At 53.9% G+C, this 19,683-nt stretch overlaps 1 protein-coding gene across 1 annotated transcript; it reads right to left on the bottom strand.

Annotated features, from left to right (window-relative positions):
* Positions 1-13,064: 13,064 nt before the first annotated feature.
* On the bottom strand, positions 13,065-18,491 carry DAND5 (DAN domain BMP antagonist family member 5). Its single transcript, XM_001110504.5, has 2 exons — positions 18,073-18,491; positions 13,065-14,777 (listed from the first exon to the last, which is right to left on the bottom strand). Exons 1-2 carry the CDS (start codon positions 18,481-18,483, stop codon positions 14,532-14,534), a joined length of 657 nt encoding a protein of 218 aa, XP_001110504.4. The 5' UTR covers positions 18,484-18,491; the 3' UTR covers positions 13,065-14,531.
* Positions 18,492-19,683: the final 1,192 nt, after the last annotated feature.

The following is a 19,683-nucleotide window of genomic DNA, read 5'->3' as shown; positions in this document are numbered from 1 at the left end:
AACTGAGCAGGGCTCTTGGGCGAGGTGGGCAAACATCTGGCATGTGGCATAGGCAGGGAGCCAGGCCATGGGCGCTGCCAAGCTGGGAGAAAAGGGTGCTCTAGGCACCCCCAGTAGGACCTGGATCCCCACTCCCACCAAGAGGGCCTGATGCCCCCGTACTTAGCATGGTAGGCTTGATCTGTGCCCTGGGCCTGGGGTCCTAGCCTTGAACTCACTGTCCACCTTCCAGGGTGATCTAGAAGCCCCTCTTAGGGACTCAGTCTGGGGAGTTACAGGTCGTTGCTCCTAAAGCATACCTCGAGGGGCACCCACAACCACACCACACACGTGGATGCAGGCACCAGACTCTATCACACTCACTGAGGGGCACCCAAACATACACAGGCACACTCAGACACACAGAAATACAAACCCTTCTCCTTCCCTCTCCCCTCCCCTCTTTTCCTCTCCTCCTCTGTACCCACAGATAAAATCCACAACGACACACAGACACAGGGTCACCCAGATACCGTCACACACCCTTCTAGAATATCACACAGACATACAAACACACACGGTCACGCCAATAATCCCACACAGACCTTCCCATAGCCACCCACAGAGTGACAGCCAGGTCATACACACAAAGACCTTCACCATCACACAGATCCCCATAGAGACCCAGATAATACACCAAATTGCAAAGACACATACAGACACACACAGTCACACGGACTCCCAGAATCTCACGCTGAGCCCAGTTCCACAGGTACACACAGGCCACCCTAAGTCACACAGGTTCACAAAAATCTCACACAGGACTGCACGTACCCAATGGGTCACACACGTTGATGTTCTCAAAATCATCCACAGATGTAGCACACAAAACGTCACTCAAAGGCCAGGCATGGTGGCTCACGCCTATAATCCCAGCACTTTGGGAGGCCCAGGCGGATGGATCGCTTGAGCCCAGGACTTTGAGACCAGCCTGGGCAACATAGCGAGACTCTGTCTCTACAAAAAATTTATAAATTTTCCAGGCATGGAGTGTGCATCTGTGGTGCCAGCTAATCAGGTGGGAGGGTCACTTGAGCCCAAGATGTTGAGGTTGCAGTGAGCATTCCAGCCTGGGCAACAGAGTGAGACCCTATCTCAAAAAAAGAAACAGGCCGGGCGCAGTGGCTCACGCCTGTAATCCCAGCACTTTGGGAGGCTGAGACGGGCCTCCCAAAACCTGAGGTCAGGAGTTTGAGACCAGCCTAGCCAACATGGCAAAACCCCATCTCTACTAAAAATACAAAAGCTAGCAGGGCATGGTGGCATACACCTGCAATCCCAGCTACTCGTGAGGCTGAGGCAGGAGAATCACTTGAACCCGGGAGGCGGAGGTTGCAGTGAGCCGAGATCGCACCACTGCACTCCAGCCTGGGTGATAGAGTGAGACTCCGTCTTGAATACAAAGAAAAAAGAAACAAAAGTCACACAAAGATATCTAGATCATGCACACACACAGGGAAACACAGACACACACTCACCCTTGCCCAGGCAGCACAGCCTGGGCAGGGCCTCCTGTAGCTGTCGCTCATCTGGAGACGAAAGGGAAGGAGTTGGGGAAACATTTCATTTGCAACGGGCCAGCCAGAGACCCACCCGCCCTGGAAACCTGGCCCTGGCTCCTGAATGGAGCCTCTGTGCACTGCCGCTGGGGCCGCCAGCAATGCTCAGCCATCCCAGGGTGTGGGTATCAGAGCGGGTGAGTCGGCTACACTGAGTTCCTGGCCAAGCCACGTATGCTGGGAACCTGGGGCCTCCAGGGCCACCCAGCCAGAGGCCAGAGTCCCCTAGACTGGAGAAGCACGTCCCATCCCAGCCCCTGCTGGTCCCAGCTGCATCTAGAGGCCACTCCTCCAAACCCAGCCTATGGAGGGGAAGACGGAGGGACAAGGTTCTGTGCCCCAGCTGGCGTCGAATCTCCAGGTGTCCCTGTCTCAGGCTGACATGCAGCCCCTGGCGAGGCAGCTGCCAATCCCATGCTAGGAGCCCACTCACTCCAGCACCCGGCTCCCTGTGCAGCCTGAAAGTGGGGGTACGACAGTCATAGCCCTTTGGTTCAGATCATCAAACACAATCACTGTCACACCTTCAACCACACAAAGATCCATGCTGTCACTGCCACAGTGTCACCTGCACAGCAACACCATCACACCCTCGGCCACTCTGTCACATGAAGAACTACGGTCACACCCTTGACAATTCTGGTGACACACACCTCAGCTGCACGGTCTCATACATCCTCACAGGAACCCCGACACTCTGACCCTCACAACACATTAACGTCACACTGGCCAGCAGAGGCACACTGACATACTCAGTCCACATGTCGCTGCAGCTGTGCTAGCCACGTGGCCACACGGAGTCACCGCCCCACCCGGTCACAAGGAGGAAAAGCAGCACTGACCACTGCCTCCCTAGGGTGCAGACTGCAGCTGTCCCTTGATCAAGGTTTGACCCAACCCAGTTATTCCAATAGCACAATAACACACCCTTGTCACGGTGTCACAGAGCAGGCAGCCAGTAGGTACAGACCACTGGTCACAGTCACTCTAATAGCACACACTCACAGTCTCCCTGTTGCAGGTGACAGGTACACATCTCACTCACACTGCCACACAACGCCCACAGTCCCCGGACCAAGGAGCTACAATGCAACCGTGGGTGACAGCCTCACCACGATTACAAGGACAACCTGTCACACAACAGTCACTCTCCCAGTGCCTGTCACAACATTGAGACAGCCCCTTAGCCGTCCACACAAGCAGCCAGGCATGCTGACTGGGCCCCCACGATTGTCCCTAGGACACCCCCGCCCCCGAGTCTTGGAAACAGGGACAGACACACGCCAACACCCCCCTCCCCTTTTCAGTCAGTAGAGGCAGAGCAGGGAGGGGGACTAATGGACGCGCAGCTGTTGGCAGTGGGTGCCAGCCCCCCCACCTCATGAATATTCATCAGCTGGGGCTCTCCTGAACCTGTGGGGAGTCGGAGGTCCCAGGCAGCTGGTCACCCCCTTCCATGCCAGGAGGCCCCCAGGTGGGGGAGGAAGACTCGGCCAGGTCCCCGAAGTGCTCAGAACTCACACCCAGTTCCACACAGAAGCACACATGAGTTTGTGAACACAGACCCCCTGACACGCAAACAACATTCACACAAACTTACAATCACACCCATCCACCATCACAGACACACATACACTCATACACACACACACACCAGGCATGCAAACACAGCCACACACACCACATCCAAACCATAGACACCCACAACACACACACACACGCCAGACATGCAAACATGGTGCACACACAGTCACATGAACTCACAACCATACAACCACACCCAAACCACAGACACCCATCATACACACACACACACACACACACCAGACATGCAAACATGGGGCTCAGTTACATGAAGTCACAACCATACCAAATTACAGACACCCACCACACACACACACAGACGCCCCAGACATGCAAACATGGGACACAGTTCCCCGAACTCAGAACCACACTCAAACCACAGACACCCACTATACACACACACCAGACAGGCAAACATGGGGTGCACAATCACAGGACCACAAACACACGGACACACTGTCACACACAAATGACACCAGCTAACATCATCACACACAGGCATGAAAATACAAACACACACACTTCCAAACACATGGGCCCCCAAGTCACCCCCAAATTACAACCAACCACTTCTCAACTTCTCATAAAACACCCACACAAGCGCACAAACATGGACCCACAAATTCGCACACACATATACCCACTGACTCATGCGAACTCAGACACACAACCATCCCCAAGGAGCACCGCCTTCTCCTTCCCCTTTCTTCCTTCCTCCTTCTCTCTCTTTCACACTCCGATATCGCTCTGCCCATCGCCCCCGTTTTACAGATGGGGAAACTGAGGCACTAAGCAGCTGAAGGCCCCTTGAAACGGGGAGGACCGCCCCTTCTGACTCCGGGCAGAGGCTACTGCCGCGCGCCCCCTGCTGGCCTGGCCCCTCCCTGCAAGAGCGCGCGGGACGGCGGCGCGCGCGACGGGCACGCGCCTGACGTAACCATGGCATCCTCTTGGCACGCGCGGCCAGCGCGCAGGGAGGGCGGGGCGGGCGCGTTGCCATGGCGCTGGCGGCCCGCGTGAATGGGGCATTGTTCGCCGCGGCGCCCGGGCCGTCCTGGACCCACCCGGACCCACCCGGGTCGACAGAGAAGGGGAGACCGGGACGGGGAGAGACAGAGAAATGGGGAGAGAAGAAAAACAGGAGAGACAGGGAGAGACCAGAGATGAGAGACACAGAGAGACCAGAGAGAGAGGGAGACCTGATGAGGAGACAGAGATGAGGAGACACGAAAAGCCACTGGGAGAGCCGGAGAAAGCTGGAGAGATTGAGAGACAGAGAGATGGGAAAACAGATGAGAGAGGCCGGGCGCACTGTAATCCCAGCACTTTAGGAGGGCGAGACGGGCGGATCACGAGGTCAGGAGATCGAGACCATCCTGCCCAACATGATGAAACCCTGTCTCTACTAAAATAGAAAAAATTAGCTGGGCGTGGTGGTGTGCGCCTGTAGTCCCAACTCTTCGGGAGGCTGAAGCAGGAGAATCGGTTGAACCCGGGAGGCAGAGGTTGCAGTGAGCCGAGATCGCCCCACTACACTCCAGCCTGGTGACAGAGTGAGACTGCGGCAGAAAGAGAGAGAGAGAGAGAGAGAGAGAGGAAAGAAGGGAAAGAAAGAGAGAAAGAGATGAGAGAGATGGGGAGACAGGGAGATGGAGAGACATGGGGACTGGGTAGGGAGAGACAGAGATGGGGAGAGACAGAGACACGGGAAGAGCTGGAGAGACTGAGAGACAGAGAAATGGAGGGAAAAAAGATGGGAGACACAGGATGAGAGAAGAGATACGGGGACGGAGCGATGGAGAGAGACAGGGAGACTAGGCAGGGAGAGGCAGATAAGGAGACACTGGGAGAGAAAAAAGACAGAAAGAGACCAAGATAAAGGGAGAGAGGAGGCCGAGCATGGGGGCTCACGCCTGTAATCCCAGCACTTTGGGAGGCCGAGGTGGGCAGATCATTTGAAGTCAGGAGTTTGAGACCAGGCTGGCCAACATGGAGAAACCCCCATCTCTACTAAAAATACAAAAATTAGCCGGGTGTGGTGGTGCATGCCTGTAATTCCAGGTACTCGGGAGGCTGGGGCACGAGAATTGCTTGAACCTGGGAGGTGGAGGCTGCAGTGAGCCGAGATGACACCATTGCACTCCAGCCTGGGTGACAGAGCAAGACTCCGTCTCAAAAAATAAATAAATAAATAAACGAGAAAAAAGGAGGAGAGATAGGGAGATGAGAGAGACAGGGAAAAAATGGGAGAAAAAGAGAGAGATGGAAACAGACATAAACAGGACAAGATTGGCCAGGCGCGGTGGCTCACTCCTGTAATCCCAGCACTTTGGGAGGCCGAGGCAGTCGGATCACGAGGTCAGGAGATCGAGACCACCCTGGCTAACACAGTGAAACCCCATCTCTACTAAAAATACAAAAAATTAGCCGGGCGTGGTGGCGGGCGTCTGTAGTCCCAGCTACTCGGGAGGCTGAGGCAGGAGAATAGCATGAACCCGGGTGGTGGAGCTTGCAGTGAGCCTAGATTGTGCCACTGCACTCCAGCCTGGGCGACAGAGTGAGACTCGGGCTCAAAAAAAAAAAAAAAAAACCAGGGCAAGATTTAGGGCTGGGAAGAATGGACAAGAGGAGATAGAGTGGGAGAAATTAGACACAAAAGGGGAAATAAGGCCAGGCGCAGTGGCTCACGCCTATAATCCCAACACTTTGGGAGACTGAGGCAAGCGGATCACAAGGTCAGGAGTTCAAGACCAGCCTGACCAATATGGTGAGACCCCGTATCTACTAAAAATACAAAAATTAGATGGGTGTGATGGCACGCGCCTGTAATCCCAGCTACTCATGACGCTGAGGCCGGAGAATCATTTGAACCCAGAAGATGGAGGTTGCAGTGAGCCGAGATCACGCCACTACACTCCAGCCTGGGTGACAGAGCGAGACTCTGTCTCAAAAAAAAAAAAAACATGGTGGGGAAATAGAGACAGAGATGGGGAATCCAAGAGGCAGAAACAGATGGGAGAGACCTGAAAGGTGGAGAGAAACACACCAACGAGGAAGGATGGGGGGAGGGAGAAGACCATGGAGAGGCAGAGCCCGGGAGCAAGATGGGAGAGGCTGGGTGGCAGACAGGACAGGACCAGTTAGCCAATACCCCTGGACCCTCCTTGCCTAGTGTGCTGTGCCTGGCAATGGGAGAAATCAGGGGATGGGGGATTGGGTGCGGTGGCTGATGCCTATAATCCCAGCACTTTGGGAGGCCAAGGCAGGTGGATCATTTGAGGTCAGGAGTTCAAGAGTAGCCTGGCCAACATGGTGAAACCCTGTCTCTACTAAAAATACGATAATTAGCCAGGCAGTAGTAGTGGACACCTGTGATCCCAGCTACTCGGGAGGCTGAGGCAGGAGAATCGTTTGAGCCTGGGAGGCAAAGTTGCAGTGAGCCAAGATCACACCACTGCACTCCAGCCTGGGCGACAGAGTGAGACCCTGTCTCAAAAAAAAAAAAAAAAAAAAAAAAAGGCCGGGCGCGGTGGCTCAAGCCTGTAATCCCAGCACTTTGGGAGGCCGAGATGGGCGGATCACGAGGTCAGGAGATCGAGACCATCCTGGCTAACACGGTGAAACCCCGTCTCTACTAAAAAATACAAAAAACTAGCCGGGCGAGGTGGCGGGCGCCTGTAGTCCCAGCTACTCGGGAGGCTGAGGCAGGAGAATGGTCTAAACCCGGGAGGCGGAGCTTGCAGTGAGCTGAGATCCGGCCACTGCACCCCAGCCTGGGCGACAGAGCAAGACTCTGTCTCAAAAAAAAAAAAAAAAAGAAAACATACCCTCTGTCCTACACACCTTCATACAGCCACTAATAAGACACCAGTGACACAGAGGCTCAGCCTTCAGGAACAGTGCTTCTTTATTTAATTTTATTTATTTACTTACTTATTTATTTATTTATTTTGAGATGGAGTCTTGCTCTGTCGCCCAAGTTGGAGTGCAGTGGCGCAATCTCGGCTCACTGCAACCTCTGCCTCCCGGGTTCAAACAATTGTCCTGCCTCAGCCTCCCGAGTAGCTGGAGTTATAGGTGCCTGCCACAACACCTGGCTAATTTTTGTATTTTTGGTAGAGACCAGGTTTTGCCATGTTGGCCAGGCTGGTCTCAAACTCCTGACCTCAGGTGATCTGCCCATCTCAGCCTCCCAAAGTGCTGGAATTACAGGCATGAGCCACCGTGTCCAGCCATATTTATTTATTTTTGAAACAAAGTCCTTCTCTGGCACCCAGCCTGGAGTGCAGTGGCACAATCACAGCTCACTGCAGCCTCCAACTCCTGGGCTCAAGTGATCCTCCCACTTCAGCCTCCTGAGTAGCTGAGACTACAGGTGCACGCCACCATGCCCAGCTAATTTTTAAAATTGTTTGTAGAGACAGGGTCTTGCTATGTTGCCCAGGCTAGTCTCGAACTACTAGGCTCAAATGATCCTCCCACCTCAGCCTCCCAAAGTGCTGGGACACTGCTTCTTTCTTTTTTTTTTTTTTTTTTTTTTTTTGAGACAGAATCTCACTCTGTCACCCAGGCTGGAGTGCAATGGCATGATCTCAGCTCACTGCAACCTCTGCCTCCCAGGTTCAAGCGATTCTCCCACTTCAGCCTCCCTAGTAGCTGTGATTACAGGCACACACCACCACACCTGGCTAATTTTTATAATTTTAGTAGAGACACTGTTTCACCATGTTGGCCAGGCTGGTCTTAAACTCCCAACCTCAGGTGATCCGCCCACCTCAGCCTCCCAAAGTGCTGGGATTATAGGTGTGAGCTACCGCATCCAGCCAGGACACTGTTTCTGACACTCCAGTACACCGTCACCCAGTGACACCTCCCCTAGATGGTCACAGTCATACCTATGGATACCTATAGATGCCTAGTGACACAATCATAGATGCAGACACATGAATATGACACAGACTCATACAGGGGCTCCTGGTGACATCTCCCAGTTACAGACACAAGCGTGTAGGTGCACTATCTCATGAGCACCTTGTCAGACATGCGAATGCAGTGAGTGGTGGTCACACACCATCCAACACACAGGTTGACATTTTTGTTGTTGTTACTTAGATGAGGGCTCGAACGCCTGGCTTCGCTTTTTTTTTTTTTTTCTGAGACAGAGTCTTGCTCTTGTTGCCCAGGCTGAAGTGCAATGGCGCTATCTCGGCTCACTGAAACCTTTGCCTCCCGGGTTCAAGCAATTCTCATACCCCAGCCTCCCGAGTAGCTGGGATTACAGGCACGCGCCACCACGACAGGCTAAATTTTGTATTTTTAGTAGAGACAGGGTTTCACCATGTTGGTCAGGCTGGTCTCAAACTTCTGACCTTGTGATCTGCCCGCCTTAGCCTCCCAAAGATCTGAGATTACAGGCGTGAGCCACCGTGCCCGGCCTTGGGCCTCACTTTCTTATGTGCCAGGACAACAGGCCTGAGCCACCGTGCCTCCTAGGCTCACACTTCTTAGCAATGCTATCGTATGTGGCCACTTCTGATGAACAGTGCACCCTCACCTTCACACCTGGACACATGTTTTCAGACACTCATTGTCACCCTCATGGACACGCGTGCCTTCAACCCTGGGTCTGACCTACTCACTGGGCAGGCACCTTGTCCCACGGTCCTGTTCAGAACGGTGTTGGGGTGCTCAGTCGAATTCTCCATGTTTGAGTCAGTGGGGGCTGACAGATTTCAGGTCCCAGCGGGATGGAAGGGGAGGGAAGTGATGTCCAGCCCCTGGTCCCCCTGAAAGGGTTGAGTCCAACTGGGCCACAGTGGTCCCAGATTCCTCCTCCAGTCGGGCAGCTTGGACCAAATGTAGGCCAAGGGTGCCCCCTGGTGGCCATAGGTACTCTCTGCACCCATCCATGAGGGACGACAGGCAGCTGCCCAGTTGCTGAGCTTGAAGCTGTGGACAGAGGGGACACAGAGCACACAGGCGCAGAGACTTGGAGTCCAGAAGCAGGAACACAGATAAAGAACTAAGAGCTGGTAATCCAGATGCCAGGGCCCAGGATCAGCATCTAGAGTCCAATCATACCAGGCCGGGCGTAGTGGCTCCCGCCTGTAATCCCAGCACTTTGGGAGACCAAGGCGGGCAGATCATTTGAGGTCAGGAGTTCGAGACCAGCCTGACCAACATGGTGAAACCCCGTCTCTACTGAAAATATAAAAATTAGCCAGGTGTGGTAGTGGGCGCCTGTAATCCTAGCTACTCAGGAGGCTGAGGCAGGAGAATCGCTTGAACCCGGGAGGTGGAGCTTGCAGTGAGCTGAGATCACGCCACTGCACTCCAGCCTGGGCAAAAGAGCAAGACTCCATCTCAAAAAAAAAAAAAAAGATTCCAATCATACCATGATCTACACTCCAGATCCAAGAACTCAGCCAGGCGCGGTGGCCCACAGCTATAATCTCAGCATTTTGGGAGGCCAAGGTGTGAGGAGCACTTCATGCCAGGAGTTTGGGACACCATGGGCAACATAGCAAGACTTTGTCTCTACAAAAAGCTAAAAAATTAGCTGGGCGTAAGCCGGGTGCGGTGGCTCAAGCCTGTAAACCCAGCACTTTGGGAGGTCGAGGTGGGTGGATCATGAGGTCAGGAGATCGAGACCATCCTGGCTAACACGGTGAAACCCCGTCTCTACTAAAAATACAAAAAATTAGCCAGGCGTGGTGGCGGGCGCCTGTAGTCCCAGCTACTTGGGAGGCTGAGGCAGGAGAATGGCGTGAACCCGGGAGGTGAAGCTTGCAGTGAGCTGAGATCTGGTCACTGCACTCCAGCCTGGGCGACAGAGCGAGACTCCATCTCAAAAAATAATAATAATAAAAAAATAAAAATTAGCTGGTCGTAGTGACACATGTCTGAGGCTGCAGGGAACTATGATGGTGCCACTGAAACCATACTCCAGGATTCAGATTCCAAAAATCTAGATCCTATTGTTCAAAACTAGCATCCACCAGACCCAGAATCTAGCTCCAAGAATTTAGAATCCAACGGCACAGTCCAAAGGCTCTGTGCCCACCTCCTGCCAGCCAGGGGAGCCAGCTAGGAACCTTGGTGCCAGGAGGCCCCCAGAGTCCCTGCCCCCTCCCAGGGGCTAAAAAAGCCTTTGAGAGTTTTTTTTTTTTTTTTTTTTTTTGAGACAAGGTCTGGCTCTATCACCCAGGCAGGCTGGAGTGTACAGTGGTGCAACCGTGGCTCACTGCAACCTCTGCCTCCCACGCTGAAGCCATTCTCCCACCTCAGCCTCCTGAGTAGCTGGGGTTCCAGGTACACACCACCACGCCCAGCTAATTTTTTGTTTGTTTGTTTGTTTTGTTTTGTTTTTTTGAGACGGAGTCTCGCTCTGTCGCCCAGGCTGGAGTACAGTGGCCGGATCTCAGCTCACTGCAAGCTCCGCCTCCTGGGTTTACGCCATTCTCCTTCCTCAGCCTCCCGAGTAGCTGGGACTACAGGCGCCCGCCACCTCGCCCGGCTAGTTTTTTGTATTTTGTAGTAGAGACGAGGTTTCACCATGTTAGCCAGGATGGTCTTGATCTCCTGACCTCGTGATCCGCCCGTCTCAGCCTCCCAAAGTGCTGGGATTACAGGCTTGAGCCACTGCGCCCGGCCGCTAATTTTTTTTTGAGATGGAGTCTTGCTCTCTGTCACCCAGGCTGGAGTGCAGTGTTGCACTCTCAGCTCACTGCAACCTCCACCTCCTGGGTTCAAGCGATTCTCTTGTCTCAGCCTCCCAAGTAGCTGGGATTATGGGCATGCACCACCACGCCTGGCTAATTTTTGTATTTTTAGTAGAGACGGGGTTTCGCCATGTTGGCCAGGCTGGTCTTGAACTCCTGACCTCAGGTCATCCACCCACCTCAGCCTCCCAAAGTGCTGGGATTACAGGCATGAGCCACCGCGCCTGGAGCCCAGCTAATTTTTTATGTATTTTTGTGGAGACATAGTTTCACCATTTTAGCCAGGGTGGTCGCGAACTTGTGAGCTCAATCAATCCACCTGCCTCAGCCTCCCAAAGTGCTGGGATTACAGGTGTGAGACTCCTCGCCTGGCCAAAATCCAGATTCTTAAGCCGTCCTCAGAGCCCTCCTGATCACATTCAGGTAGCAGGAGTTGGTGAAGATAGAAAGAAAGGGATAGCTGAGGAGCTCAGCAGTACCACACATAGCCTCTCCCAGCTGATACCCCCTCCCAACCTACCCCTATGTATTTACACACACACACACACACACACACACACACATGCTCACACACCATCAGGCTGGGTGTGGTGGCTCATGCCTATAATCCCAGCACTTTGAGAGGCTAAACCAGAAGGATGGCTTGAGCCCAGGAGTTTGAGACCAGCCTGGGCAACATAGTGAGACCCTGTCTCTACAAAAAAATAAAATTAGCTGGGTGTGGTGGCATGAGCCTGTAGCCCCAGCTACTCTGGAGGCTGAGGAGGGAGGATCACTTGAGCCCAGGAGTTTGAGGCTGCAGGGATCGGGCCATGATCACTCCACTGCACTCCAGCCTGGGTGACAGGGCAAGACCCTGACTCAAATAATAATAATTAATACTAACAATAAAAGAAAAAAGACACACCATCAACCAGACACACCTCCCTCCATACATTCTTGTCCCAGCATGCAGATGCATGAACATCTGTGTACCCACAAAATCTCAGAGCTCCGCCCCCAGTCATCCCACCAAACTCCTAGACACACGGCCGCCACGGAGACACACACAAACGTATGATTTCCAGCCCTGCCTCCAGACCCACTTAGAGAACTGTAGAGACTGGGATGGGTGTGCACACACACACAGAGATACAGTCCCCTAAGAAGCTCCACGCCTTGGCAGCCACGCAGCCCCTGGGAAGGGGACCCTAGGGATGGGGCTCAACCCACAACCCCATGCCCACCCCAGCGCTCCCCCGCCTGGCCGGCTGGCGGGCTTTAATACAGATGCCAAACTCATAATTGTAACTGAGGGTGACAGGGTCACCTTGAGCCCCAGATGCTCGTGCGGTGACAGATGGCGTTGGCAAACCTGATTAGCAGCCCCCGTGCCAGCGCCTGTGGCACCTGCATCCCCTGCCCCTCCCCCGCTCCCCCAGCACTCATTACCCACCCATTACTGGGCCTGGGGGGCGGGGTGGGGGCCGGCTGGCACTGCCCGGGAGGGGGCAGGGACTCTGGGGGCTCCCCTGGCACCAAGGTTCCCAGCTGGCTCCCCTGGCTGGCAGGAGGTGGGCACAGCAGAGGGAGGGAAGGCAAACGCCTCATGCCCACCGGAGGGGGTTTGCCCATGGTGCCAGGGCTGAGCTGCCCACTCGGACACTGCCTGGGGTTTGGCACAGAACTCTGGAGGGAACAGGGAGGGGGCAGCCCCCCTAGAGCCCTTCGTGACCCTCCCCTACAGGGCCCTTCGAGCAAGGGGCCTTGGGAGCTGCCTGCCTGGCCTGTTCCCATCTCTCCGTGAGGCCTGCGAGGTCAGGGGTCTCAGGCTCCCACGCCCCACTGGCCCATCTGTTTCCTCGGGTCCCCTCCTGCTCCCCTCACCTGGGGCCTTCCTTCCTGAGGCAGGAAGAGGGCTGAGAAGGGCCCGGCCGGCTCCCCGCCCCACGCTCCGGGGGGCATTTGGAGGCAACACTGACAACGCCACATGTCCCTGCGTCTGTGCCAGACAGGCCCATCTGCCAGGGCCCTGGTTCCAGCCGCCCAAAGCCAGGCTGCCCTCGCCCGCCGAAGACCCTGAGCCCCAGCTGGGGAGGGAGCACTCAGATGCCCACACCCTGTCATGGGGCCACCCACTCACAGGGAACCCCAGTTGGAGGAACAAACAGATGCACATATAGACAGCTGGACTCAGCCAACCTTTATGGTTTCTGTGGAATGCCACGCCAGGCATGGGGCTGTGTGGAGACTCAGGTGGGGGGTCTGAGAAGGGTACAGCAACCACTATCAAGGCAAGAGGCAGCTGGGAACACGAGGGTCCTGCCTCTGTCTCAAGGACCCCAGGATTTCCCCCAGCAGCTGTCTGCCTGCCTGCTTTGGTTTGCATTTTTGGTTTGGGTTTTTTTGTTGTTGTTGTTTTTCTTCTTTGGTGTCCCGAGGACAAGGTCATCGCTGTGTCTCCTGGTCTGGGTGGGGCCATCTGCCCTCCCTGCAGCTGGGAGTGTCTTTGATCTCATTGTATAAGAGATGATGGTTCAGCCTGGTGATTAACAGTGGATTTGATCCCAGCACTTTGGGAGGCCGAGGCAGGCAGATCACCTGAGGCCGGGAGTTTAAGACCAGCCAGGTCAATATGGTGAAACTTTGTCTCTACTAAAAATACAAAAATTAGCTGGGCATGGTGGTGGGTACCTGGGGAGGCTGAGGCAGGAGAATTGCTTGAGCCCCGGAAGTGGAGGTTGCAGTGAGCCGAGATCACACCATTGCACTCCAGCCTGGGTGACAGAGAGAGACTCTGTCCTAAAAAAAAAAAAAAAAAACTCAAACAAACAAACAAAAAACAAGAGTGGATTTGAATCCTGGCTGTGCCGCTTACTGTGTGCCACTTACTGTGGTGTGACTCTGTACTGTGGTGTGACTCTGTACTGTGGTGTGACTCTGTACTGTGGTGTGACTCTGGGTGAGTGGCTTCGCCACTCAGGGCCTTGATTGTCTCATCTGTAAAATGGGGTGATGTTAGCCACTATCCCATTGAGCTGCTGTAAGGATTACAAGAGTTAGTACGTGTCAGATGCCTAGCATGGGGCCTGGTAAACAGTCAGTGGTTGGCCGGGCGTGGTGGCTTCCGCCTGTAATCCCAGCACTTTGGGAGGCCAAGCGGGGCGAATCACTTGAGGTCAGGAGTTTGAGACCAGCCTGGCCAACATGGGGAAATCCCATCTCTACTAAAAATACAAAAATTAGCCGGGTGTGATGGTGAGCACCTGTTAATCCCAGCTACGTGGGAGGCTGAGGCTGGAGAATTGCTGGAACCCAGGAGGCGGAGGTTGCAGCGAGCCGAGATCAAGCCACTTCACTCCAGCCTAGGTGACAGAGCGAGACTCTGTCTCAAAAAAAAAAAAAAAAAAAAAAAAAAAAGTGAGTTGTCAGTCAGCGTGTGCTGTGACTATCAGTGGTGCAACTCCAGGATGGGCACGGTGTCTAGTGTCTGGGGAGCAGGGTGAGGACGCTGGGGACCTGTCTGCCTAACCCTGCATCCCTGGTCTCTTGACCCAGAGTACATCATCCAGGTGCACGTCTTTCTTGGTCCGTCTCCCCTCATCTCTCCAAGGTGCGTGTCTCCGTGCACCCATCCATGATGCTCAGTTCATGCTTTCAGGCTGCAATGACACCCCTCGATCAGCACGGTGGTTATCTTCACCCGTCGACGGGAGGCTGAGCTGCCAGTGTGACACCACAGGACCACAGGTGCCGAATGTTTGCGAGCAGGCATACAGCTGTTGCACAGGACTAGTGGGGTGGGGTCCGAGCCAGGGATGTAGAGAGAGGAGCAATGACCAAAGCAGAGGTGATTTCGGAGGCGTGTGGCTGAGCAGCCGGGCCGGGAGAACACCTGGGGCCGGAGGCATGGAGACGGTCAGGGTGGTGGAGTTTGGAGCCAGAGCGGTGAGGATAATCACCTGTCCACTTCCACCCCACCTTGACAGGTATGGATGCTGCAGCCAGGTTGCCTGGGTTCAAATCCTGACTCTGCCATCTCTGGGTGCAGTGGCTCACATGGGGCAAATTACTTAGCCTCTCTGAGCTTTTGTTTCCTCACCTGTAAAATGACTGAAATTCAACAAGGACAGCCAGGCGCGGTGGCTCACGCCTGTAATCCCAGCATTTTGGGAAGCTGAGGTGGGCGGATCACTTCAGGCCAGGAGTTTGAGACCAGCCTGGCCAATATGGCAAAACCCCGTCTCTACTGAAAATACAAAACTTAGCCGGGCTTGGGCGTGCACACCTGTAATCCCAGTTACATGGGAGGCTGAGACAGGAGAATTGCTTGAACCTGGGAGGCGGAGGTTGCAGCGGGGCGAGATCACGATTACACTCTAGCTTGGCTGACAGAGCGAGACTCTGTCTCCAAAATAAATAAACAAATAAATTAATTAAATGAGAAAAAGAATAAATCACTTTAGGCCTTTCAACGAAGAGGACTAATTCAGGGAATTGGTTACCTGGGTGTTTGAAAACCAAGGGCTGGATGTAGTGGCTTGAGGCCAGCCTGGGCAATATAGTGAGACCCTGTCTCTACAAGGAAATTAAAAAAAAAAAAAAATTGGCCGGGCGCGGTGGCTCAAGCCTGTAATCCCAGCACTTTGGGAGGCCGAGACGGGCGGATCACTAGGTCAGGAGATCAAGACCATCCTGGCGAACATGGTGAAACCCCGTCTCTACTAAAAAATACAAAAAACTAGCCGGGCGAGGTGACGGCGCCTGTAGTCCTAGCTACTCGGGAGGCTGAGGCAGGAGAATGGCGTAAACCCGGGGGGCGGAGCTTGCAGTGAGCTGAGATCCGGCCACTGCACTCTAGCCCGGGCGACAGAGCCAGACTCCGTCTCAAAAAAAAACAAAAAAAAAAAAATTAGCTGGGCTAATGTTGTGCACCTGTAGGCCTAGCTATTCAGAAGGCTGAGGCAGTAGGATTGCTTGATCCTAGCATTTCAAGTCTGCAGTGAGCTATGATCACACCACTGTACTCCAGCCTGGGCAACAGAATAAGACCCTGTCTCTAACAAAAAAACATGAAGATGCCGGGTGCGGTGGCTCACGCCTGTAATCCTGGCACTTTGGGAGGCCGAGGTGAGTGGATCATTTAAGGTCAGGAATTCAAGACCAGGCCGGGCGCGGTGGCTCACGCCTGTAATCCCAGCACTTTGGGAGGCCGAGGCGGGCGGATCACAAGGTCAGGAGATCGAGACCACGGTGAAACCCCGTCTCTACTAAAAATACAAAAAATTAGCCGGGCGCGGTTGTGGGCGCCTGTAGTCCCAGCTACTCGGGAGGCTGAGGCAGGAGAATGGCGTGAACCCGGGAGGCGGAGCTTGCAGTGAGCCGAGATCGCGCCACTGCACTCCAGCCTGGGCGACAGAGCGAGACTCCGTCTCAAAAAAAAAAAAAAATAGGAATTCAAGACCATCCTGGCCAACATGGCGAAACCCCGCCTCTACTAAAAATACAGAAATTAGCTGAGCATGGTGACAGGCACCTGTGGTCCCAAGCTACTCAGGAGGCTGAGGCAGGAGAATTGCTTGAATCTGGCAGATGGAGGTGTAGTGAGCCAAGATTGCACCACCGTACTCCCTCCTAGGCGACAAAGTGAGACTCTGTCTCAAAAAAACAAAAACATGAAAAGAAAAGTAAAGAAGGCTGGGTGCAGTGGCTCACGCCTGTAATCCCAGCACTTTGGGAAGCAGAGGTGGGTGGATCATGAGGTCAGGAGTTTGAGACCAGCCTGACCAACATGGTGAAACCCCGTCTCTACTAAAAATACAAAAATTAGCTGGGCGTGGTGGCATGTGCCTGTAATACCAGCTACTTGGGAGGCTGAGGCAGGAGAATCACTTGAACCCGGGAGGCGGAGGTTGCAGTGAGCCGAGATCCCCCCATTGCACTCCAGCCGGGGCAACAGAGCAAGACTCCATCTCAAAAAAATAAATAAATAAACAAGAAGACTAAAGAAAAGCCAAGCAGGATATGATGATAAGGTGGCCTGGTGATGGTACCAGTAGGAAGCCAACTAGTACCCCTAGGTGTAAGGGACAGCAATATTACAGGAGCCCGGAAGCATCCAACAGAAAGCCCTTAGCCCACTGCCTGGCACAAAGTAGGTGCTCAATGCGTGTTAGTTCCTCCTATGATCCCCTCCAAGTGGATCTATCATGTCTCCCCCAAATCCTAGTCCTTCTCTGCTTAAATCCTGAGCCACCTTCCTCATAAGTGACTTCTCACCGGCCTGGTGTGGTGGCTCACGCCTGTAATCCCAGCACTTTGGGGGGCCAAGGCAGTCAGATCACCTGAGGTTAGGAGTTCGAGACCAGCCTGGCCAACATGGCCAAACCTCGTCTCTACTAAAAGTACAAAAATTAGCCGGACATGGTAATGCACATCTGTAATCTCAGCTACTTGGGAGGCTGAGGCACGGGACTCACTTGAGCCCAGGAGGTGGAGGTTGCAGTAAGCCAAGATTGTACTACCGCCCTCTAGTCTGGGTGACAGAGTGAAACTCTGTCTTGAAAAAAAAAAAAAGAAAGAAAGTTGGTATATCAAGCAGGAGATGGGGGCTCACACCTGGAACTCAGGAGGCTGAGGTGGGAGGATTGCTTGAGGCGAGAAGCTCAAGACTAGCTTGCGCAACATAGCGAGACTCCCATGTCTAAAAAAACAGAAAGAAAGTTGGTGTCTGAGGAAAAGGAGGCTGATGTGTAGAAGCAAAGTAAGTGAGGGGGAGAGTGGGAGGAGGTGAAATCAGGGAGGTAACGGGATCAGACAGTACAGAAATCTGTGGGCTGTGGGAAGGACTTGGCCTTTTGTTCTGAGTAAAGTGGGAGCCATGGGTTCTAGCCGGAGGAGGAACCAGATCTGACTCTGGTGTTCACAGGTGCCCTCTGGCTGCTGGGTGGAAAACCAGGCTTGGGGGTGGAGAGGGGCATGATAGTGGAATCAAGAAGACCAGGATAGAGGCAACTGCATCTGCCCAGGTGGGAGAGGCTTGGGTCCCATTTTATAAGGGAGGGAACTGAGGCACGGAGACATTCAGGTGGAGGATACAGGACTTGAACCCAAATCTGTCTGGGGCCACGACCTGTGCCTTCTGCCAATGGTGAGACCCAGCCCTCTCCTCCCCACACCTACACACTCACCTGAACGAAGGGCACAGCCTTACACATCCCCTGGGTCACTTCCTGAGGGTTCAGTGGCAGAGTCACAGCAGCCACCTCGTCCTGCCCACGCTGCAGCCTGCCCATCCCCAGCTGCCTGGCTTTCTGCAGGCCCAAGAAGGCCTTCCAGCTCCTAAGAGCAGGAGCTGGCACCAGTGGAGGCGGGGCCCCTGGGCCCAGAGCCCAGGTCTGATTGGCCGCAGCCCAGGACTGAGGTCTGAGAGCCTGGGGTTCAGGCCTCCCTGAGCCTGTAGGCAGGGCCCCGCTAAGCAGGCACAGAAGAGTGATTAGCCGGCCAAGGAGCATCTGCTTCTCTGTGCGTCCGTCTGTCTGTCCGTCCAGGACTGGGCTCAAGGTCACTAGCAGTCGACCCTGCTGTCTGGTGAGTGGCATCTGAGCCCTCTGAACCTGCTTTTAATCTCTTGGCCCCTCCTGAATAGCCTGGGAGGCATTTCTATAGACCCACAGCGGGGGAGGAGAGTAAACTCAGACCGGCTGGGTTCCCACACTCCCTCCCAACTTGCTGAGAGACATGGGGGCTGGTCCTGCTGTGTGCGAGCTGTGGGGACCAGGAAAGACAGGTCTGGGGCCAGGGGCCGAGACACACAATGCCTGAAGCCCCTGGGCAGCTGACTTTCCAGTCCTGGGACCCCGATTCTCCAATTAGCAAAAGCACACTTTTGGCTGGGCTCAATGGCTCACAACTGTAACCCCAGCACTTTGGGAGGCTGAGAAAGCCGGATCACCTGAGGTCAGGAATTCAAGACCAGCCTGGTCAACATGGTGAGACCTCGTCTCTACTTTAAAAATACAAAAATTGGCCAGGTGCAGTGGCTCACGCCTGTAATCCCAGCACTTTGGGAGGCCGAAGTGGGCAGACCACGAGGTCAGGAGTTTGAGACCAGCCTGACCAACATGGTGAAACCCAGTCTCTACTAAAAATACCAAAAAAAAGTAGCCGGACGTGTTGGCGGGCGCCTGTAATCCCAGCTACTCAAGAGGCTGAGGCAGGAGAATCGCTTGAACCCGGGAGACAGAGCTTGCAGTGAGCCAAGATCACGCCACTGCACTCCAGACTGGGCAACAGAGCAAGACTCCATCTCAAAAAAAAAAAAAATAGCATACCTTGCAGCCAGGTTTCTTGGGTTCAGCCCAGGCATTGCAATTTCCTGACTGTGCAACCTTGAGCAAATCCCTTAACCATCCTGGTCCTTACCTTCTTCTTCTGTAATATGAGGATAAAACAGTCCCTATCTCATTGGGTTGTTCTGAGGACTCAAGGAGGTAATTTATGTAAGGAGCTTAAAACAGCGGTTCCTACACAGTAACACCATGAATCAGCTATGAATAACATTATTGCTGCTGGGTTTTTTGTTCTTTTTTTTTTTTAGATGGAGTCTCACTATTATTATTATTATTATTTTATTTGACACAGGGTCTCACTATGTTGCCCAGGCTGGTCTTGAAGTGCAGGTCTCAAAATGCTGCGAATATAGGCACAGGAGGCTATCTTGCCTGACTTGTTTTTCTCTTTTTTTTTTTTTTTTTTGGGAGACAGTCTTCCTCTGTCACCCCCAGGCTGGAGTGCAGTGG

This window comes from Macaca mulatta, chromosome 19 (assembly GCF_049350105.2).
Source record: "Macaca mulatta isolate MMU2019108-1 chromosome 19, T2T-MMU8v2.0, whole genome shotgun sequence".
NCBI lineage: Eukaryota > Metazoa > Chordata > Mammalia > Primates > Cercopithecidae > Macaca > Macaca mulatta.
Note: the sequence above shows the minus strand (reverse complement) of the source record. Positions and strands in the feature narration are given on the sequence as shown.